Consider the following 24,357-nt stretch of genomic DNA (forward strand, 5'->3'; position numbering starts at 1 on the left):
GTGTTTGCTAATCGCCTTAGAAGACTAATATCTGATTAGAAAACCCGTGCAATTATGCTAGCACAGCTGAAAACAGTTATGCTGGTGATATAAGCTATACAACTGGCCTTCCTTTGAGCTTGAAGTTTGAAGAACAAAATTAATACTTCAAATATTAATCATTATTTCTAACCTTGTCAATGTCTTGACTATATGTTCTATGAAATGTTCAATTCATTTGATAAATAAAAGTGAGTTTTCATGGAAGACACGAAATTGTCTGGATGACCCCAAACTTTTGAACGGTAGTGTAAATGTATTCGAGTTATTGAGCCATTTTGGGACAAAGCAAGACACAAACAACAGTAACATATTATCACTTTATTAAATTAATAAAGCAAAGTCGTTGGTTTATTTGTGAATGAGTAGACACAGCATGTATTGTGTCTATACAGTGTTTCTTGCCATCTGTATAATATAACTCCTACTATTAATTATATTCTCTTTAAGCTCTGCTTTTTGTCTCCACCATCCACAAACTGCAAATCCACTTCATATAATGTCATAAATGTAGTACATGGCTGTACTGCGATGCATGTCCTACCTTGACAACAATATGATTTTAGTACCAGTTATGTATGGCTGATAAGTCAAAATACCCTTTTTCTCCTCCATCATTGGTGGAAGAAGTTCTCAAGCAACACCAGCATTTAAATATATTGTGTCTTGCATTCAACATTTTACTAATATATGTCTGCCTGAGTATCAAAAGTACTAATTGAGCAGACCCCCGTCAGTTTCATTATTATAGACAGCATTATTGGTTTATTCGTACTGATGCATAACAAGCATTACAACTGTAGCCGGATGAGACAATTTAAGACACTTTATATACTGATGGGTTGTTTTAATCTGCTTCATTTTAAAATGATCATATTTGTTAAATATAATCTCTATTTACAAAGTAACTCGTCAGCTGTCAGATAGTGTTGTTGAGGAGAATGGAATATAATGGAAGTATACAAGTAACGTACAAGTAGTACTAAGTACATTCACTTAGTTACATTAAATCACAGCTTGTAAAAGCAGTTATTTTATTAATCCTATCCACCAACAATCTTTTCCACTGCTGATCGGCATTCCTCCTTTAAGTGAAACCCCCGCTTCCTCTGCACATCCACACAAAGAGAAAGACGGTAACGTTTATTTCACATGTTTACTTGAACTTCAATAGCAATACAAGACAATCAGAACACTTGAGGTCGATATTTACAAGGATCTCAGGGGGGGTTGCAGAAAAGTTCTGAGGTTTCATATGATCTCTGGCTCTGGAGTCAATAGTTCTGTTGCTATGGCGGGCTCCATGGCAACGAGTTCCATCACCGACAGTTTGTGGCAGGTGGAGGGAGGGGTTGTTGTCGGGGCGGGGGGATTAAGAGAGAGGGGGGGGGGGTCTTGATGTCAAATGGGATTGGTCAAGAGTTCAAAATCAGTCGGAGGGGATGTGTGTAAGAGGCCCACCAGTTGAGATTGATAAAATGCTTCACTGTGATACATTAATTACACAAGAATGATGTATATACACACACTCACAGCCATCCTTACACACACACATGCTCATCAAGCTATTCAAACACACCCGCTCACACACACTCATACACACACTCACACTCACACACACGTCAGCAATTTCCTCCTACAGTTTGCAGCCTGGTACAGCCACTATAAAGTCATGCACATGTTCTTTGAAAGGATTTTTGGCAACACACAAGTGCTTCTTTGACACACTGTTTGCTTGCTACGGGAAAGGGCGACACCCGGCCGACGAACCGAAAGAAACTTAAGACGATGGGCCAGTAAGGATGAGCACCAATGAGACGGGGAGACACAGAAGGGTTTCGGGGCGAGAAAGTGGAGCAGGAAGAATTATAAATGGATCACAGTCATAGAAAAGTAACAAAACATGAAAAAGGGGGGCAGTCTCGTGGTGATCGGGAGATCGAAGCAGGGAGGAGCTATCGCTGTCATCATCATTACCTTCATTATCCATCATCATTATCCCATTACACCTCTTCGTCATCGTAATCGTCATCGTTTCCATCGGATTGATCTCGGTTATTTGTCACAACCGCCGTCTTCCTCCTCGTCCCTGGTTTCTATGCCCCGGTCACCACCGCCCTAGTCACAGGCTCGTCACCCGCTGCATCTGTCCGTCCTCTCCCTCCGAGGTGGGCTCCGCCGCCGCCGCCGCCGCCTCGCCGTTGGACGCCAGCGGCGGCGGCGGCTGGTAGAAGGTCTGCAGGTGATTGGGCCGCGGGCCGAGCGGGGGTCGCCCCAGGCTGTACGGCAGTTCCAGGGCGGGCCGCTGGGGCTGGCCGACGGGGCTGCTGACCTCTTCTGGACCTTCGGGGCTGCTGTCTGGGTAAGAGAGGGTCGGCGGGGAGGTGCGGGTGTAGAAGCGGGGGGGCGAGCTGCTTCGGCTGTACACCTGGGGGGAGTGGCGCGAGTACAGGTTGTTCGGGGACGAGTTGGTTTCTCGAGGAGCGAAGATGTTCGTCGGGGGAGAGCTGCGGGGGAAGATGTTGAGCTGAGGCGACCGCCGGTCTCCGGGATAGAGCGGGGAGGGGTTTGAATCTCGGGCGTAGATAGGTGAGGAGTCAGGGTCGAGGTCGAGGTCAGGGGTCAAAGGCAGAGCAAAGCTGTCAGAATCCTCTGGTTCGCTGTGGTACCGGAGAGACCCTCTGTCTTTCCCTCTTTTCCTCCCGTCGAGGCCGCCGTCTTTGCTCTCAAACAGGAAGGATTCGTCCCTGTCGATATCCATCCCTCCCCTCCACACATCCAGCGCTCTGTCTTTCTGCTTCTCATTTTCTCGCTCCATCCCCGCTCTCCATCCATCTCTGTCCTTCAAAAACAAGGATTCATCTTTCTCTTCCTCCATCCCGCCCCTCCATCCGTCGATCCTAAAATCGTTCTTCTGCGTTATAAAAGTCTCTTCCTGGTCGGCCTCCCCCCGCCACACCTCCATCCTCCCACCTCTCTTCTCCAGCAGATGAGGTTCCACGCTCCCTCGCTCCGTTCCGGCTCTCCATTCGTCCATCTCTTCCTCTCTTGTCTGAGAGGTGAAGGACTCGTCCCTCCCTCTCTCGTTTCCTCCCCTCCATTCGTCCATCATTTCATCTCTTTTTAAGAGAAACGTCTCGTCCTTTTCTCGCTCTTGGCCAATTCTCCACGCCTCGACACCTGCCTCCCTCGGTTTCATCAGCAAGGGCTCCTCCAGAGCCTTGTACAGGGAGTCAGACTCCTGTGGGGGAGGGGGAGGAGGAGGCGGGAGGGGCCTGTCCCGGTAACGCTCCCTGTCCCTCTCGCGGTCCCTGTCGGTCCCCACGCTCGGCTCCACTGGGCCGCGGTGGCGTGACAGGGTGCCGGGTGTGCGGCTGAGGGTGGAGTTGGGCCGCGCCTGAACATCGGGGGGTCGCGCTTGCTGCCGGTCCTGGAGCCCGCGGCGACTCAGAGTGCCCTGCAACGACCTGTCCCCGTCTTTCAGCAGCTCTCGGGACTCCGAGTCTTCAGAAACCCGCGAGTTTGACCAGCCGTCTTGTAGGCGCGGCGCCGGGGTGGCGTGATCTTGCCCGCGGAGCGTGGAATGTGTCTCGCCGTCTTGCGTGTGGTGCCGCGTGTGCGCCCAGGCCTCCTGCGCGGCGTGGTGTGCGTTCGGCTGCATGGTGGCCACCCAGCCCTCTTGGGGCGGCGGCGCGTGTCGAGTCAAAGTGGCGCCGTGTGCGAGGGCGGCCCTGTCGTGGTCCTGAGGCCGCGCCAGGCTCCCGTAGCGCTCGGGAGGAACGGGCATGGCCACCGAGGGCCTCAGGTTGCTCTGCACCAGCTCCGAGATGATCATCTTCTCCAGCGCCGCCGCATCGGACAGATTACGACGCATTCCGGCAGCGCCGCTGCCCAGATCTGTGGCCCCGTGGGGGGTGAGGAGGGCCGGGGAGATGTCGTCACTTCCTATACCGACTCCTCCCTCCCGCAGGAGGTCAGTGGTGCCCACCACTCCAGCTCGGGACCCGGGTGTGGTGCCCAGACCGTGCAGGGTGAAGGTGTTGGGGGTGTAGCCTCCATTGAGACAAACACTGTCCAATCCACAGGACTCCTGGCTCTTGGACACGCCCCCTTCTGTTGGAAGAAACAGGGAGATGAAAATGATCAAACAGGGAAATCAGAAAAACATCCACACAGATTTAAGTGAATGAATGGATACATGGATGAGAGAGCGTAGGGTTCATGTGCCCAGTGAGGTAGTGGCTTTCCAAGAAAGATATATTGAAAATATTCTTTGGTGAAATGTTCAGTTATGCAGCCACATGAGCGGGAGATGTATGTTATGTCCTTATGGTTAATAATTACTGTGTGCAAATGCTGCACAGGTAGTCTATGAATTGAACAAGGAGGTGGCGCTCAATGATTGGAGTGAGCACAATAAAGGAGAGCTCGTACTCTTTCTGAAGTTTCCTACTGGTCCACGTTAAGACAGAGAGACAGAGAGGGAAAGAGTCAAAAAATATTTAAAAGACAAACAATTCAAGGTGAAAAACTAGAAACAGAACACCACACGGGAATAAAGCAAAAAAACTTTCATTCAAAACATTCAGAATTAGGAGAAGAAACATTTTAAACTTAAAAAGTAGAGCCATAGCAATGAATCGGTCGCCTGATATTATTGATCAATTATCTTATCGCAGATATGAATAATGTTGTACGCTAACAAATAATTCTGGTACAAAGAAAATAGATAATGTTCACACTAATTTGGAAACAATGTCATCATCACAGAAAGCACTTGCAAGTTATTATTATTATTTCTTAAATACCATAAATTTAATCGATTCTTAAAAATATGTTACGTAGACAACATTTGTTTTCTAAATTCAACACATTCAATTTGAGAGTTGATGCTGTGCACCTTTTAATTAAGAAACTTGAAGGAGTGGCCTTAAATGGGAAATAAAGGCACACGGGTTTTGCAAGGTATTGGGAGTACACGTAATAAAAGCACAGTAAAAAATACCAACGTAAAGAGGGAGAGACATCTGAGTAGACATTTTAAAAACTCAAAATCAGGAGGAATCCAGAACGCTGTGATGTACCTGTGGAGGTGAAGGGTTGGTTGTAGCCCTGGGTCAGCATTGTGTCGTACGGAGAGGCTCCAACATGAGTCTGCAACACTGGATTATTCAGGAAGTGATTCCCCAAAGCAGCTGAGGAGGGAGGGAGAGAAATACATTTTAAAAAACGGAACAACAGAAGAAGCAACACTGACATTCAATAGAGTCAAAGATCTTTACCCCGGTTAAGAGTCTGTGTGTTGTTTACATCCGCGGCGATGAAAGACGATTCGGTCTGTCTGCGAACCGTGTCATTCCACATCCTCCTGATGCGACTCTGGAAGGTCAATATCACACACAAGGTCAAATGGACTCAGAGACAGTGAGAGAGAGATTTAGAGGCGCAGTGTATTTGTATCGTGACCTGTCTGTTCGCAGTCGCTCTCCGACTCTGGCTGCTGGTGTAGCGGCTGTTGGAGCGCAGGGCGGCGCCCTTCAGGGAATCCGGAGAGCTGGAGGAGGAAGTTATGCAACACTGCGAGAGGCGCAGGCATCGGCCGTAGTCCTTCTGACCCTACATGCAAATATTGAAACATGTAACATGTATATTTGTAGTCATAAATGCTCCGGTTACAGATAGGGTGTCACTGTTACGTGAAGACAGACAGGAGACAGACCTTCCTGGCCAGGGTGCAGTGCAGTATGGTGATGAGGAGGCCCTGGGCGGTGTTGAGGGAGGAGAAGACGTAAGCCAGGAGGAGAGACGGAGCACACAGGAACATCAGGCCTGAGGACCAGGTGACGCTCTGCAGGAAGAGCAGCGTCAGGGAGCCCACCGCCCACACCCTGGAAACCACATGAGATCACACAAGAGTTCACTCACCTCAATCTGTCACGAATTAGATTTTTTTTCCCACGAGTTTTAAAGCAAACGGTTGGAAACTTTAGTATTTACTCAATCTGTCACTTTATCCTGCAGTAGTACATCATACAGATAATCTGTGGAAGAAATCTGGTTCCTCCTCTCCGTGCTCCGAATGGCATTCGCACCTCGCCCGGACAAAAACAATCAATGGGAGTCGAGGAGTCTCTAACACAGCGGTCCATCACTGCACATGAGCTCCGTTTAAAGTGTCCGACTGGGCAAAAGTACGGGAGGAAACACAGAATGTTCTCTCTTATCCAGACCAGGAAATTACTTTAAATCAAATTCCGTACTTTTCCAGACTGCTGTCGTGCATTTTGTTCTGATCTTGGAAAAGCTGTGAATGTGTGATTTGACAAAATGTTAGAGCTCTACTCCAACACAATGGTTTCATTTACATTTACATTGGTTCCCTTTCTCAGATGAAAAGGGGCCGACTGGCTCCAGCTAAAGGAACATTCATTTCCAAAGTTTTTCTTGAAGTTTGTATCTCTATTTTAAATCAGGTTAAACAATTTATAATTTTATATCATACAATTTATAATTTACATGATAAGAATATTCCAAATAAACATCAACCGGATGAAAAAAATTAAATTAGCATTTAGCTATTACTGTGTATTATTATTATTAATAATAATAATAATAATAATACTATTTGTGTGTTTTTATTTGTATAATAATAATAATAATGGTTATTATTATTATTATTATTATTCAATTTACTTATTTGTTCTAAATATTGTGATTGGAGCCAGAGCCACTGACAATATCTACACATAATACCACACAACAGATCAGCATGACACACTGTACTTACCTCAGGTTGTCATGGCGACTGGAGTCTGGCTTCAAAGCAGCAGTGCTGTGCATCTTGTGTAAGGTCATCACCAGTACAACCAGGTTCAACTGAGGCCGAAACAAAGAACAAAGACTGTTTCATACATATTTATTAATAATGCCTCAACATGTTGTTATTACACGCTGATGATTACAACTACATTTAAATATTTGTGTCTTGTGTGAGAGTATGAACTCTCCATACTCACAGTAATGACGACACCAACCGGTCCGAGGAAACTCCAGATGAAGTAATTGTCTGTTCGCAGCCAACATCTACACACACACACACACACACACACACACGTATATATCACAGTCAATAATTATCTCTTGAATAGAAAAGTCAGTCTAGGAGTTAATACAAGAATATACAGGTGTAGAAATAAAGTCAACGTACGCAGTTTTTGAGCCGTAGCCTCTGAAGTCTATGGCTGCAGACACAGCCACCACCAGCCCGGGAATAGAGTAGCCACACAGGTAGAAATACTTCCTCCTGGAGTTACGGCCCTCGAATACCTCCCGCTGCAGCAAGTACAGCTCCACTGCCTCCAGACACAACCAGCAAAACACTGAGAGCAGCGAGAAGTGCAGCAGGCCAGCGATGATGGAGCACACGGCCTGCACATGAGGAGAAGATGGAATATGTCACACGGTGCTGCCCTGAACCACATGCTTTAAAACACTTGTATCATCAGTGATGTAGGAGTTCTCACCGTATATTGCGTCTTGTTGGCACCAACGAGGAAGAGCAGCTCGGTGATGAGCAGGTTGGCCCACAGGTTGCAGTGGATGGTGCTGTGGTCCGTGTGCCAGGGCGCCCCCTGGCAGCACAGGGTGGTGAGGCACGTGGCCAAACACACCAGCGCGACAGAGATGCCAACCCAGGAAACCACGTAGACGAGAAGCTCCTCCACGCCGACCCCGAACTGACGTCAACAAGCACACAGGGAAGAAAAGAGCTGAGATATTTAAGATGAGTTCTCATCTGATCATAAAGGGCACCATGTGAGAACACGTGGATGCGTTATGTGGCGTCGCGTCCTCGTGTCCCAGTAGTGTTACCTAACATCTACATTCAGATGAAAGAAATCACACCCAAACAAAAAGGACATCGTGCAGAGAAACATTTCATTCAATTTCATGGCAGGACAAAATAGCCTGCAGCATTTATATATCTCTCTCTCTCTCTCTCTCTCTCTCTCTCTCTCTCTCTCCTATATCTCTCTCTCTCCTCTCTCTCTCTCGCCTATCTCTCTCTCCTCTCTCTCTCTCCTATATCTCTCTCTCTCTCCTCTCTCTCTCTCTCTCTCTCTCTCTCTCTCCTCTCTCTCCTCTCTCTCTCTCTCCTCTCTCTCTCTCTCTCTCTCTCTCTCTCTCTCTCTCTCTCTCTCTCTCTCTCTCTCTCTCTCAGTTCACGCTGAGCGACAGGGTGTGTGTTTGGGAGCTGCGGAGCGTTGTCTGTGTGTTTCTCTCTTTTCTGTTTTTTTCATAGTTGTGTGTATTTAGTGTATGTGGTTTATTAGTTGGGTTTCACAGTAGTTTAATTTGTTTGGTGATTAGTTGTGATCTTCCTGAGATTTGTTTGTACAGGTGTTTCCGCTGGACAGAGTCCTCGTTTCAAACGTCCTCCGCTCATCTCCGATGAGTTTCTCAAACCTGCGCTTCAGCGTCAGAGTAGATGATGTTAATTATAACGTGGCGTCACTGCTGCTGCACCCGACACACATGTGGTGGGTATGAATGAGGGAGGGGTGATGCGGGCAAGGGTGGTGAGGGTGGGGATGAGGGTGGGGATGCTGGACAGGGCAGTGAAAGGCAGGCTGTGGGTGGAGTGGACCAAAAATGGAGGGATGGGATCTGCCAAGAGCAGTGGGGTAGAGGCTGGGGTGAGAAACAAGAAAAGAAGGGGAAAAACAAAAAGATTTAAAACAAAAATAATATTGGTGATGGTGGTGGTGGTGATGGTGGTGGAGCATAATGAGGAAAGTGAGAAAGAGGAGGAAAGAAAAAAGACGAGGACAGGGGTGGAGGTGGGGAGGTGAAGATGGACGAGGAGGAAGCAGGGGGGCAGAAAGGAGGCCAAGGCCAGCAGGGTGGAAGTGAGGAGGAGGGGCCGGTGGAGGACAGTAGTGACGAGGAGGGTCAGAGGACAGCCTCTGTTTTAACAAATAGTCAGAAAGCTGTACACAGATGATGAGATCAGGCTGTTTCTGCACAAAACAAAGGAAAAAGTAGAGGTCAAGGATCACTTCCCTGACCTCGTAAAAATTAGACAAACAAGAGGTTTTAGGATCTTTGCCCAAAGTAAAGGAGTGCATCCAGCACAATGTGTTTTATTTGATTTGTTGGTTTTAAGTTTTATTTGTTTTTAAACTCTTTTCTTTTAATGAACACATTCAGAGTCGTAAATGGAGCGAGGACAGTAAGAAGAGAACATCAATTTATGAATTTAACAAGATGAAGGCCAACGATGTTCTCTTCTAAAATTCTCTCTGCGTCTGACGCAGCAGTCTTGACGCGAAAAAAAAAAAGTGTGTTCACACCAGACGGGACGCCCGGCGGGGGGTAATAAATGAGTCGAGAACCACAGGACTTTAGTGGACTGAGCTGCACTCCCACTGCGCTTCTCGCTGCTCTCTCTTCTTCTCTCTTTGATACATGTCTCTGAGACTTTTCCACCTCAGATCTCCTCTGCCATGAAACACATATTTGGTTGATAATAAAGTACAACAAATAGCGAGAATAAAAGCAAATACATACATTCAAACGACCTTGTTCCACGCTTTATCTTTATAGAAGAGTTGTATCGTAAAGTTCAGACAGCGACAATAATCTTTTCCTCCACTGCTCAACGCTGATTGGCTGACGCAACTATGACTCATTGCTGCCAGAGTTGGGAAATTTCAACTGCATTGACTTAACATGTAATCTCGCAACATTTTGACAGCACCAACGAGGCGGACTGGAGGAGGGGGGGAAGTCCTCCTGAGCCACAACACCAACCTCAGCGGAGCCTCGGTCACTGGAGGTCAAACACATCGTGGAGGGAGGCTGTTCTTTGTGAAAGCACGGTTCGACCTTTTAACGTGGTTTTATAAATATCTATGCTCCAACAACTGGGACAGAGAGGCAGCTGTTTTTATCCAAAGTTAATGATGTTTTAAATGACTGTGCCTCGGAGGATTTTTATTCTTTTTAACTGCACAGAGGATGATTTTAATGACAGAAACCACACAGAGCCACATCCAGCTTCACAGCAGGTGCTGAGGAGGCTGGTCCATTCTCATGGTCTGGTGGACGTGTGGAGAAGGATGCATCCGGACTGCCGACAGTACACATGGTCCGGAAGGATCTCCTCAGCCAGGTTAGACCTTTTAAGCACCATTTTAATATTTTTAAAATGTGCAGCATTGTTCGGCTGGTTTTACTGATCACTCTTTGGTTTTATGTCATGTTTTATTAATATTGGCATTTTAATACAGTTTTAACTTTCGATAGGAATTTTAGAGAGGTGTTGTTTTATTTTTGGGGCATTTTAGGCTGAGGAAGAGTGATTTTAATAATCTTAGGCAGTGGTGGGACCGTAAATTAAGCTCCTTTGTCAGCAGCACACCCAGATCTATGAAGGACCTGGAGACTGAGATAGTGGACCTAGAAAGTTTAAGCGAGTCCACAGGAGATCGAAAAGTGCAAGGCGCACTGGTCAGGTCAGACCATCGCGAGATGGACACTCCCTCTAGCTTCTTCTTCGGCCTGGAGAAGAGGGTTGTGGAGCCAAGCCAGATCCCCTTTATGCCACTGAGTATAGGGAGGAGGGAGAGTCGACGGAGGGGCTCTGTGCCTCAGGTCTCCGAGGAGACTAATGAGGAGCTCGACAGACCCATAACCCCCAAGAGCTGAAAGCTGCCCTGCAGCCTCCCGCTGAATTTAAAATACTGGGATGTCCTCGGAGGGACATCCTAGACGTCTTCAATGAGAGTCTGGCCTCTGGTTCCATGCCGATGTCCTGCGGAGGGCAGTGCTTGTCTCTGCTGTGTGTGGATTACAAGCTTCTGTCCAGGGTCCTGGCCTCCAGGCTGAGGGGAGCTATGGAGCAGGTCCTCCATCGGGACCAGACCTACTGTGTGCCCGGCAGGTCCATGGTGGACAACGTCCACCTCATTCGTCTCCAGCTCGTTGGGTATGGATACTGGTCTGATTTCTCTAGATCAGGAAAGGCTTTTGACCGCGTTGAACACGGCTTCCTCTGGAAAGTTCTGGGGAAGTTTGGGTTCAGCGCTGGCTTCATAGCTAAGATCAAGGTGTTGTACAGTAATGTTGAGAGTGTGCTGAAGATAAACGGCAGGCTGTGTGCTCCTTTTAGAGTGGGTAGAGGGGTCCGGCAGGGCTGTGCTCTGTCCGGGATGCTCTCGCACTCTCCTCCCCTCCTCATTAAAATACGCTCTAGCCTACATGGTTTGGTTTTACCTGGTTTTAGTAAAGGAATGATTTTATCGGCATATGTTTTATCAAGAATCAAAATGATGTAAACCTTTTAAATCAAATAGTACATGATTTTACATCATCAGCGGTGAACTGGTTCTTCCACAAAAGCTCATATGGAAAAGGACGGTTTTAAATATTTAGGAATATACCTGAAACCGAGCATGGTCCAGAAGAACTGGGAGGCGTCACAGAGAAGATAGAGGAAACTTTCCAAATGGAAGTGGCTGCTCCCCAGATGTCTTTTAAGGGTAGAGTACTGGTTTTAAACAATCTTATTGCATCCCAACTGTGGCACAGGTTGACCGTGTTAGACCCTCCTCTGGCTAAAGAAGATGGTGGATTTCTTTTGGGAGGGTCTACACTGGGTGCCACAGGGGTGCTGCAGAGAGGACACCTGGCCAGCACTTTTAGATTACAGTTTCTTCAGATGATTTTAACGAGTCTGGGGTTTTTAGCCAGCTGCATCCTCAGACGTGCTGACAACCTGGGGCTGGATACTGCTCTGTATTTAATAGACTCCTGGATTTTAGAACTAAGTGGGCTGCCTTTATCAGGGTGTTTTAAGTCAAGGTGCCCACAGTCTGACTCTCTGTTCTGGTTGTTGAGAGAACCATTAATTTATAATGCACGACTGGACATTCCCTGGACTCCTGCAGCAGTTGGTGGATGCAGCGACCCCCCGGCCCTGGGCTCCCTGCTGGGGATGCATTCCGACCGGGTGGCGAGGAGGCTCCTGGAGCTGTGGAGGCAGAGGCTGACCGGGTTGGAGAGGAGCCTCCTCAACGACTACAGCCAGCAGAGAGCAGAGCCGGACCCTGCAGACCCCTTCCCAGACATCTCCCTCAGCCCGGGGCTAGGGGACTCACCGCCCCTGCTGCCACCCAGAAAACTGCACACTGAACAAAGCAGACAAGAAGACTTTGTATTTTAACCTCGTGAAGAGTATCAACAGGTCCAGACTGTGCAACAGACCGCCCACTGTGTGGTCAGAGAGACTTGGGCATGGAGGCCCTGGCCCGCAGTGGGGGGTCCTATACAAGCCTCCCTGAAGAAAAGGACCGCTGACCTCCAGTGGCGGATTTTACACGGTGCTGTCGCGTCCAACGCTTTTATTTCGTAATCAATCCCGCTGTCCTGAGCCAGTGCCCTTCTGTGACCTCCGGAGACTATTTACCATGTTTTTAACGAGTGTAAGAGACTTTTGAGTTTCTTCACTCTTTTAACATTGGTTTTAGTCTTTTAATGTGGCTTTTACAGAGAAGGTTTTTATCATGGAGCTGCCTACAAAAACGGAAAAGAAAAGTGGCAGCTCCTTAATTTTTATCCAAATGGCCATTTATTTAACAAGGAAGTCCTGGAAAACAGAGAGGGCAGGAGGGCAGTGTGGCTCTGTAACATCAGAGCCAGACTCTGGCTGGAGTTCAGGTTTTATAAACACATTGGAGACCTGGATGCTTTTAAACAACGCTGGTGTTTTAAAGATATTGTTTGTTCTGTGGTGGAGGAGGAGCTGGTGTTTGCACCACTTTTTATTAGGTAAAGCATGTGTTTCTGTTTTTTAAATATTTTGTTTTGTTTGTTTGCTTTTATTTTAAACGACCCGATTTTTTAAAACACTTCATTTTTAAAGAAACGTAATGGTTAAAGAAATGTAAATAAAGTGTTTTTCAAAAATCAAAAAATCTCCTCTCTCTCTCCTCTCTCTCTCTCTCTCCTCTCTCTCTCCTATCTCTATCGTCTCTCTCTCTCTCCTCTCTCTCTATCTCTCTTTTCCTCTTTTACAGCGACAACCCACAATTATCTCCCCCTCTGAGCTTTGACTTTAAATACACATTTCGGACAGCAGGATGGGGGTGGGGGGGGGGAGTCCAACTGCGTGCGCATAAAGGTGGAGTCGAGGATGGAGCTGGATTCATGAAGTTACAGTTTGGCACCTGGCCAACTCTCACGAGGCAGCAGTGGCAGTCCTGTTGCGTAACACGCTCCATTCATAAATCTGCACAAATGCTAAATGCTACTTGTTGCGCCGCTGTACCGCGTGAGAGAAGGTTCACGTGAATCCAGAAGAAACAGACACACACACACACACACTCAAACAAAGTAGCGTGTTCCTTACGGCAGGTTGCTGATACGTCATGAGGACGGCGTAGCTGGACAGGTGGTTGCAGGCGCAGATAGTGTGTGTGTTGTTAGTGTGTAACAGGCGGCAGCCCTGTGTGGACCACCGGCCATTCCCAGAAACCCCTGTTCCGTTCCAGAAAGAGCAGTTGGGGCCGAAGTGGTTCTCCAGCTGTGGAGTCAAACACACACCAGCACACACGTGTGTGAGTGCATACACAGCATGAAGGATGCGTAGTGACCAGAGGGAATGTGCTCACTGGACACAGATTTCCAAAACAGACCTGCAGGTGCCTGAGAGTGAAGATCACCGGCTCGGAGAGATACACTCTGTTGGATCCTCTGTGCACGGAGGCGGAGATGACATGGGAGTTGACCACCAGGCTCCTGCGCCTGGCCTCCGCTCCCTGGCCCAGACCCAGGCCGAGTCGCAGCGTGGTGTTCTGGGTAGTCAGGAAGGAGCCCAGGTTCTTATAGAGCGAGAGGACCAGCTTCACCTGGCCTGCAGAGGAAAACGGGGACATAGTGAAGAGAATATTTGAGACTTCCACCGTACCTTTTTATAATGTTTGGATTTTGGTATTACTTTCACAATCCGATACTTGTCCCACCTGTAGTTTACCAACCCAGGCAACATACTTAATGATACCTATCTGTATACAATATCGATTAGTTTCGGTGTGTCTCACAAACCGTTGTTGCTGTACTGTTGCAGAGCCAGTGCTGAAATCTGCAAGATGCTGTCGCTGTCGTAGGAGTGAGGGAACGTCAGGTCCTGTATGTCCGCCTCTGTGTTTAATACGTACACCTCCAGATCTGTGCACACGGGGACAGACATACACAAACGCTTAGATTTTGACAAACTGATACATTCCACACATGTAGAGCAAAGAAAAAAGGAAAGATAATCTCCACACACCAACATTCGGTGTCCTGTCACTGAAGCGGCCTTCATAAAGATTGTTAGCCAATAGAAACGCTCCTTTCTCCACCGCGTCGAGCAGCAGCGACGCCGAGCGGGACTGATCCACGCTGCTCATGTCCGCCCAGGTCACCAGAGCCTCGAGACCCAGCAGGTTATCCACCGTCTGAACGACCGCCTGACGGGAAGAGGAAGGAGTGTTTGATTTGTCCTCATTTTATTATCTGTCTGCTTGTCTGTCTTTCTTACCTGAACATAAGCTCTGCATGTGCGTTCTCTCTTCTGCAGCTAAAAATACAAGAACAACAAATCCAACGTTACAACCATCATCGTTGACATTTCCGCTCTCATTTCCAGGAAAAGGTCAAGTACACCGCTGCACTGACAAAAGGGGACAATTTACCTTGTTGTAATTGCGCGCCGCCGACTCTTTATTGGCCGGTCTCAAGGCCTGCAGCTGGGAGTCCAGGATGTCCAATAGCTGTTCAATTAACTTGACGGACATGCTGACATCACCGGCGTAGATTCGTCCCCGGGTCAAGTTGACCAACTCCCCGGCGATGTTGGCCGCGTTCTCTCCGCTCTTAATCTGGAGTGAGGCGGGGAGTGTTTGTAATGTCAAATATTTTGACATTTAAGAGAGAGCTGCTTGTTGACTGGCTTTAGGGGATTTGCACAGTATGTGTGTGTGTGTGTGTGTGTGTGTGTGTGTGTGTGTGTGTGACTCACCTTCTGTGAAATTTGGCTGACCCAGGGAGAGGTGCAGTTGGAAAGGTCAGGCCCTCCGGAGCTCCAGCCCACCGGAGACTGGATGCACTGATAGGAGGCGATACCTGCAGAGACAGACGGGGGGACACGGAGCGTCAGAAGGAGGAAGGAGAGGTTGTGTTTTACCGGAGGTGATTCGACACTTTAAAAATATCTTCCCATGCATCTTTTCCCCCTCGTGTATTTGTTTTCGTTTTTTCATTTTTCTATAAGCAGATAATGTAGTGCTGCATAATAATAAAAAATATGGATTTGATCAATAATTAATGAAGGACAAGACAGACAATAACACCTCAGTATATATTCATGAAGTGAACCGTGAACCAGGGGGAACTATTCAAAGTGTGTGAGTGCAAATACTTTTATTATCTCTTAAAGTCAAGTGATGGATACTAATGTGTTTTTTTGTGTTTTTTTGGGGATAAAAATAATAAGGACAACATAAACGTTCCCACCTCGAAGTCGAAGATGTCATTTTATAAAGTTATGGCTTAAGTGTGAGCAATTTGAAAACAGTTATAGGTCCATGCAGTCTTAGTGACACGTGTGTAGGACCAAAAACAAACAACAAAAACAACAAAATAACGTTTTAGCAAATAAACCCATTTACACTTCCAGCAAGAAGCGACATCAGCGTTCATTTGGAGTTGTGTTTCAAGTCTTTATTTACTCTCCTTCTATCTCGATTGGGTTAATTATCAACAAAAACACATCGTCGTTGGCTCATTAGCTTTAGGTTGTTTGACTCTCTTCACCAGCGAGTCGCTAACTTTGAAAATGAACTAAAAGTACTGTAAAAAAAATTAAACGATGAGCTAAAAGAGACTAAAAGCTCAGTAAAATGTAGATATTTCATAAAGCACATAACTGGAGTGTTTACTCCACATTCAGTTGTAAACATTTAGACATCAGGCAGAAGGCACCAAAGGTTTATCTTCGTCATCTGAAGAACAGCTTTTGCTCAGAGGCAGCTCCGGGCTGAGGGAGGCAGCTGCGCAGCGAGAGGGAAAGTTCTCTTGACACGAACTCTTTCTTCTTCTCTCTCTAATAGGAGGGCAAGTTCAAAGAGGGGACATGCGACTACATTTCAAAGGGAAACAAGATACATGCAACTACCCAGAGAACACACACGCCGATTGGCATGCTCACACACATCTGTACTCACACACACACACACACACATGCCACACCTACCAAGCGACCCTTTCGGGCAGGGCCTCTCCACTGTCTCGCCCTTCAGCGTGGGCGGCCACTGCACCCCTCGTGCCACCCGGCCCTCGCATCCGCCCACTTGACCGGGGACCCCGGGAGCCAAGGGGACGCGCAGAGGTGGACGCGGGGTCAGAGGGACCATGGCTGTGATCGGCCGCTGGTCAAAGGGTCCTCGGTTGATGACGCCGATGGGGTGAGAGGCCGACGGCCGCACCGGGGTCAACGAGACGGTGGCCGTGTAGGACCGGACGGTCGTCATCAGAGACGAGAGAGGACCTAGAGGAAGGGATGGGCGCACAGTTGATTCTCTGTTTTCAACACATACCAGAATGTTCCAAAATACACAAGTGCACTTGTTCCGCAGACCTTTGGTGGGCGGGGGCGGCGTAAACTGCAGCGGGTATCTCAGCACGTAGTAGTTGTTCCACACATACAGCTGGTTGTCTCTGGGGTTGTAGTCTATGGAGGAGATGTACTGGTACGGGTTGGGGAACGGTAATTGAACGGGCAGCTCCTGCCCGCGGCTGGTGTCGTAGGCGTAGACCACCGTGTCGCTGCCGACTCGGCCGTCGGCCTGCCCCTCGTCGTCCTGGAAGACGGAGCGCACGGCGTAGAGCACCCCGCAGGCCATGAAGGCGTTGCTCGCCCCGCGCTTGTCGAAGCCGGTGGCCCACGTACCCTCGAAGCGCAGGGTGTACGGGTTCACCTGCAAGAAGGAAACAATAAGACACGGGAAGAGGATGGAACTCTGACATGAAACCACTTCTTTCTTTTCTCTTTTTAGTCACCGATCGGTTTTCCCTCCCTCCCGTGTACCTGGCTGACCACGATGCGTCCGTTATTGGCTTCAGTAGAGTAGATCACCCAAAGGCCGTTCTCGTCCACCGCCAGATCGATGTCCGACTTCCCTCCCCAGCGGTACGGCGAGGTGTCGTGGTAGTTGGCATTGATCACCACCGCCTCGCCGCTCTTGATGCGAGTCCGCAGGTCGTATTTGACCAGATTGCGTGTCCGCTCCTTGTTGTAAAACACGGCGCCGTCATACACCACGAAGCCCGTACCGTCCACGCGGCTCGGAAGCCTAGGATAGAGAGTGATGAAAATATGAAGTGTGCATAGATGTTCATGACCTTTACAGTTTGTGTAATGTAATTCATTATGAAAAGAGAGTTAAATGCCAGTAAAACCATCTTTTTATCATCCAAAATGTTCAACACCAGCACACGCAGCGCAGCATTTAAGACCAGAGAGAGCGTGGCAGACACCCCCCTTATTCTATAGAGAGGTACCATATTAGTGTAACACATGTGATATATACATATGTGAAATAAAAGTTACAATAAATAATTGTGTTTGATATGATATAAATCTAAGGGTTATCACTTGAACTCTGCTTGATTCTTATTTAGCTGAGGTGCTTAACATTTAAAACCAAGGTTTTAGGGACTTTAAACTCTCCTTTAAAAAATCAGTGTTTCATTGTGTTGTTCCATTTTGAACTGATTGAACTTAAAGTGGCAAATACATTAAACCATTTAGATTTCCTTTGGAATAATTTAATATTAATTGTATCCACAGATGTTGAATATTATGCCAATTATATTCATAAGTGTCATGACTCACTTATAGGTCGTGGTGACCCGGTTCTGGCGGTAGTCGTCCCAGGAGGCGTACTCATACAGCACTTCCGTCCGATATGGCGTCCACGGCATCACGTACAGCCGGTCGCCGGCCTGCAGCGGGTCCTTACACCACGCCCCCGACTGATGCTCCGCCTCCAGGAGAGAGGAGGCCGGCTGGATGTTGAGCAGTGAGCCCGGACACATGAAAACTGGAAGACGGAAGTGAGGAGGGGAAGACAGCAGGATGTCAGAAAGAAGAGGAAGAGGGAGAAGAAGAAGAAGAAGAAGAGGTGAGGAGCAGAAAAGTGTGGAAAGATAGTGGAGAGGTGGGGAGAAAATGGATCGATGCATGAAAAATGGATCGAATTAGATGCAGTTGATGCAGCAGGAAGAAAAAAGAATGAAGAGAAAAAGAGAGACGGATTTAAAACACCTGCGCTCATCGTAAGAGGCAAGCAACAGAAGAGACGTACACGTGTTGAAATTCACACACTGTTAGCGTGTGTGTGTGTGTGTGTGGTGAGTAACCCAACAGGGATACTGCAATGAAAGGTGTATGAGTGTGTTTATGTGTGTATGCATGTGTGTGTGTGTGCGTAAGTGTTCGTTAGTGCAAAAAGAGTGGAAAAGGGTGTGAGGTAGAATCAGGGACGCAGAAGGCGGAGCTAAATTTGGCCTTGAAGTGAATGAGAGGGCAGGTTAGTTTACGCCGAGCACAACGATTGGTCCACCCACATGTCAATAACTGTATGAACACATATGTACTGTACAGTCTCACACTGGCATGCAAATAGGCATGCACACACACACACACACACACACACACACACGATAGCAGTGCTTGGTAAGCACACATCCAGAAGGATATACAATCACACACATTTGGTCTTATTTTTCCTATGAAGATAAATAAGGGGCTCTTCCTATAAGGGAAGAAAAGGGAAAATAAGCATGAAGAGGATGATCAGACAAGTAGGAAAGAATGATTGCAAGAAAGAAAGAAAGAACGGTGCTTGTTTGTGAAAAGGAAATAGTGAGAAAGAGAGAAAAGGGTAAGAAGATTATGTTTATGTTTGTGTGAGCAGTTGTTTTGATGTTTGTGTGTGCACAGAGAGACTGAGGGAGAGAAACAAGAGACAGAGAGATCGACCAGGAGGAAGAGAGGAAGAAGAGGGGGAGAAACTGGAGAGAGAAAGAGAGAGAGAAAAGTGGAAGAGAGACAATGTGCAGAACCTGGATACAATTGGATAAAAGGATGGGTTTCAACCACGATAGATGGATAAAATGAGGGTGACGAAAAAAACTCAGTAGGAAATGAGAAAAGGGGGGCAACATCCAGCATGACTACGAAACAACGTCCTAGGGTAGGAGGAAGAGAGAGATGGCAGGAGAGAGGAAGAGAAGGAGAGAAAAGAGTGGGGGTTGGGGGTAAGAGATCAAGATGCTACAATGTTTTGTCTTTACCTTTTTGGTCCACTTCTACTCAAGCATAGGAAAAAAAGAGGGAGAGAAAGAAAGAGAAGTCAGAGGGTGAAAGAAGGGAAGTAAAGAAAAGAAAGAAAGCGAGAGAGAAAGAGAGAAAGAAAAGAAAAAAAAAGAGAAAGAAAGAAAGAATTGCACAGATAAAGACTTTGGAAGTCATTCTCACTACACACTTTATAGTTCACGTAAATAAAAGAAAGAAGAAGCACAAAAGAGACCCAGCATTCCCTCCCTTACCCTCCCTCACCCTCCTCACCCCCCTCCCATCCTCCCTTCCCCCTCCCATTCTCCTCCCCCTCCACCTCCCTCGATCTCTCCTTCCTTCAATCAGGCTCCTGTGGAGAAAAGAGAGCAACTCCCGTGGCGTGAATCTGAAAAAGAAAACACACACGCATGCACGCGCAAGTGCATACTGCATACATGCACTCTCGCATATTACACACACACACGCACACACACACAGAAGACATAAAATATGCAAATGTCCTACAGTTTCCCCCTCTGTACTTTCTCCATCCAACTTTCATTATGTATTTCACACACACAAACACACACACACACACACTCCCTGAGAGAAAAAATCCTATCCATCCATCTCTCAGGGGTTCAGTCGACATCAGAGGTTATAAGAACAAAATACAAAAAACATAAGCCTCCAATATAGCTAGACCGATACAGATAAAATCGGAGTCTTTGCATGCGCATGCACATAATTGCGTGTCATCATGTGTGTGTGTGTAGGTATGTGTGTGTTTGTGCATGTGTTTATATATATATTTGGTTACTTACTGTAAGGGACGCACTCGTACTGGATCTCCAGGTACTTGTATGTTCCAGGGCAGGGGTCTGGGAAGACGTCCACCCCGGCGACCACCACACACTGAGTCCTGTTGTTACACCTGGAGGACAGCAGATGGATGGATAAGTGAAAGAGATGATAGGAAGAGAAAACAACGCAAGGACGGAGAGTGATTAACAGACAGGAAAGGGGAAGCGAAGGACACTCCATTTGGCTTCTATTGATCAGTTCTTCTAGGAAAACACTGCTGAGTACACAGATAATGGTGCATTCAGGCACTCAGACGCAGCTGGAGAGATTACTGCACTTGCGCGTACACATGACTCACAACACAGGTATTGGTTTTGTCTAACGTTTCCTCTGACATGAATCCACAGGTATGTTGCATATCAGTGCCCACGACGTGTAAGAAGCAGTAGATGCTCTCATCGATCGGTTTAACTGCTTCCAAAATGTTTGCACGTACTCAAACATCCCGAGAAGGACATAACAATGTGCGCCGTATGATTTGAGCTCTTCCATAAACACCAGATGTGTAACATAGCGCACACACACACACACACACACACCTCTGGGCCATGATCTTAAGTGCGTCAGGGAGGTAACACTGGGTGTTCTCCATCTGGAAGGGGTCTGCGTCGCATATCTTGTCGTCGGTGCGTCCGTAGTTGGCCGTCTCCACCATCACCACGTCGCTTCCCGGGCAGCGGAGCTCGATGGGGTAACCCTCGCACGCCAGCTCCCTGCGCAGCAGCCCGAACGGCATGGTGGCCCGGGACAGAGCTGTGAGGGGTCGGAGGGGAGGGAAGAGGGGAGGGTAAGATTCTTTTTTAAGTTTCGTATTGATTCATCAACATCGTCTTGTGTGAATGTTGGACTTGTTGATGTTCTGTTTTAATGTTGTTTCTATCTTGTATGCTTTTATCTTTTATTCTGTATTATTTTAATGTCAGGTGACCTTGGATGACTTGAAAGGCGCCTCCAAATGAAATGTATTATTATTATTATTATTATTTAGATGAGGCAGAGGGTGGAAGAAGAGAAGATGCATCATGTTCGTGTATTAAGCTAGCTAAGCTAACACGTCGAAGAATGCTGAGCGCAGACAACCCATAGGCTACCTTCTGCTGCCTGCTAATTAGTCTAATGACATTAAATAATGTTGAACTAGAATGGGCACTTGGTAGGCATACCGCTTATCATCAAGATTGATTTGAATTTTAAGAACATTTTTGATTAGTTGCATGCCATTGGATAACAATTGACCTATGGTAAAAGTAAAAAAAAGAGATGTGACTGACCTTTGACCCTTTGACCATGACCTGATTGATCCCAAAATCTAAATCAATGTCAAATCTTGGATAATAATCATCCACCAAACCAAATTTCATTAATACTTTTTTTTTATACTTTTAGTTAAAATACAATACATATATAAATAAATAAACAAATACATCAAAACATATAACCTAATAATAACGTGAAATAAAAGAGTAAATTAATGTATAATTTTGCTTTCTGAAAGAACTGGAGCACATGGCATTACTCGTTCAATCAATTAGAACAAAAGTCGACGAGCCTTGAACGTTATTCCAGGAATTAGCCAATGCTTCATAGAAACAAGAACATTACACTTTTTTAAATATCCTGTTGAAAACTGGTGCGGGCACGGAGGTAAAAAATATCATCCAACGCATGAAAAATTCTAAAAAAGCCACGACACCAAGAATACGGCCGAGAGGTCGAGTTCAGTTCCCAAAGTCCCCCCTGAGGCCTTGAACCCTGAACCCTCAGGGACCTGCTGAGGTCACCTGGTACATGGTTGAGTGTGAGAGACGCCAGCGGGCTCGTACACGTGTAAATACCAATAGGACAGCAATTTGCTGCAACATATCACGTTACCATGACGACATCAACAAAATGTAACGTACAAGTGTGGGTATTCATGTTAACTGTTTACTCCCTGATAGACGTCTTCAAGGCTCAAATAACCTACTTAATCTATTAATTTGTTTTTGTCAAAAATAAAAATATATCTGCGATAGTCTCATTCCGTTCCTTGAATTTCATGTGTTTTTATGTTCCATCTTTAATTCTTAATGTTTCTGAGTACAGATGTTTGTGCTTCCATTGGTAACCCCGTGTTTAACATCACATGAAGACAGGAACACCACCTGTCACTCAAAGTGGCCACGCCCCCTTAATTTGGCATAACTTTAAGCCTGTATATGTACATTGTATAAACAAAATCTTATCCTACTCTTATTCTGAATGTTAAATGAACTCAGAGAATAAAACCATGTGTTGTGCAGTGGTCCGGTTTAACATGGGGCTCTATGGGGCTGACTCGGTTTTGGAGCCAACCTCGAGTGGCCGTTTAAGGAACTGCAGTTGTTGGCACACAAGTCTCTTATTTGTCATTTCCTCACTCCTCCATCCTTGCATGAGCCGTAAATTCATCTGCACCACCAGATTGACGGTCAACCTAAAGCTCTTATTACTGCTCTGAGGAGCGAGGAGGGATCTCTGAGGAGTCATGAGCCAGGATCCAGGAAGCGTTTTAACGGCCGACAGTTATTTGATTGGACGCTGCTGCTGATCGGACTGATCTGATTATCCTCAACGTCGCTGGGGTTTCATACAAAGTGGAGACGGAAAACAGATTAAACTCAAGTTTTGGATTTAATTTGTTTTCTGATTTCTTTTAATCAGAATCAGAAAACCACATTTCTATAAAATAATTGTCTTCTCGTGATTTGTTATTTCCCTCAATAACTTTTTTAATGGATTATAAAGGATTCTTTCAGAAACACATTTCACATAATCAGTCACGTGAGGCTGATCAGTCTGTTTGAATTTCCCCTGAAACATTGAGCCAAAATAAATTAATGTCAGTGTCCAAGAGAAACCATAATCCTATTCTGAGTTATTCAATACGGATGTCACATCCTGACTTCTAGTGCCTTGTGTTGGTCTGTTATTAATGAGTTGAGATAACCCTGATAAAATCATCTCAGTTACTTGTTCTGACTTGGGAAGATACGAGAGAAGCCTTTTCACAGGCTGAGGAGTGCTGCACAGACATCTATGGACGAGTCCACTTAAAATACTGTTCCAGGTATTTAATCAGCTATGATGAAATGCACTCGCTAATTTCCCAATTACAACAAATGTCATTTAAACACCACACCCTGATCATCTCCATCTAAAACATGCCGATACCTGCTCTCGATGGAAGCGTTACATAACATATATTTCTTCGCGGTTAACGTCTGTGATGCAATTGAATCATTTTTAAAAAAAAGGGGAGACGTGTGTGAGAGTTGACTGGAAGGATTCACAGATGCGGGCGCGAGTCTGATTGTTGACATAAATCCCACCGCAGCTCCACCGTGACGCCGGCTTGTGATGTGATGCGGGGAATGCCTGCGCATCTCAATATCGTGTGGCTTTAACTCCACGGGGAGGATGAAGCTCTTCGTAAACACAAATTGACGGAGAGAAGAAAAAAAGATTGTATTATTTGATTTGATTTCCCTTGAAGACTGGATGGTACTTTGTCACATCTCCACGTGTGTAAACTCACACGACTGCCATGTTAATCTGTGTAAACCAGGGTTATTGCATAAAATCACATTACCATACCCTTAATCCGGTTGTTCACATCCTCTTGAGTATCATGTACACGCATAAAAGGTGTTTACAGTCAGGATTAAACACACAGGTAAATCTGTGTGCTGCTGGTGGACTGTCGCTGTGTATTAACGAGGAGCAACAGGCGGCACACTTCAGGTGTTTTGACACGCTTTTGTTTCCGCACGTCACAGGATGACTTTGCCTTTCTTTAGCCGCAGTGAGTTCCGCTTTTCTGAACAACTTTGCTCACTTTGCAAAAACAATGGCAAATATGGCAGTCATGCAAATCTACGTCGAGAACCGGCATCCTCCGTTGCCTCCTTTTCGATTCTGCCGATTGCGGCGTCACCATCAACACCTCGACGTGACGCGACCTCGGTGCCGTTGCGCTTACCTTGGACGGAGGGTGCGACGTGAGCCAGGGTGAGCGCACACACACCCAGGAACCACAGTGACACAGCCAT

The 24,357-nt window shown here is 46.6% G+C and overlaps 1 protein-coding gene across 4 annotated transcripts; it reads right to left on the reverse strand.

Annotated features, from left to right (window-relative positions):
- Positions 1-345: 345 nt before the first annotated feature.
- On the reverse strand, positions 346-24,357 carry adgrl1.1 (adhesion G protein-coupled receptor L1.1). Of its 4 annotated transcripts, XM_056408263.1 has the most exons (24): positions 24,288-24,357; positions 20,827-21,040; positions 20,248-20,357; positions 19,441-19,455; positions 17,978-18,185; positions 17,171-17,435; positions 16,721-17,060; positions 16,337-16,630; positions 15,104-15,207; positions 14,778-14,963; positions 14,624-14,662; positions 14,372-14,552; positions 14,146-14,268; positions 13,737-13,954; positions 13,451-13,624; positions 7,563-7,775; positions 7,247-7,467; positions 7,056-7,122; positions 6,827-6,915; positions 5,759-5,927; positions 5,506-5,655; positions 5,322-5,418; positions 5,124-5,234; positions 346-4,152 (listed from the first exon to the last, which is right to left on the reverse strand). In XM_056408263.1, the coding sequence occupies exons 1-24, from the start codon at positions 24,355-24,357 to the stop codon at positions 2,162-2,164; spliced, it is 5,649 nt and encodes a 1,882-aa protein (XP_056264238.1). In that variant the 3' UTR covers positions 346-2,161. The 4 variants fall into 4 exon arrangements, with proteins under 4 accessions (XP_056264238.1, XP_056264239.1, XP_056264237.1 ...); XM_056408264.1 differs by lacking the exon at positions 19,441-19,455; XM_056408262.1 differs by having other exon boundaries at positions 16,337-17,060; positions 24,288-24,327.

The sequence above is a fragment of the Pseudoliparis swirei genome, chromosome 24 (genome assembly GCF_029220125.1).
Source record: "Pseudoliparis swirei isolate HS2019 ecotype Mariana Trench chromosome 24, NWPU_hadal_v1, whole genome shotgun sequence".
Taxonomy (NCBI): Eukaryota; Metazoa; Chordata; class Actinopteri; order Perciformes; family Liparidae; genus Pseudoliparis; species Pseudoliparis swirei.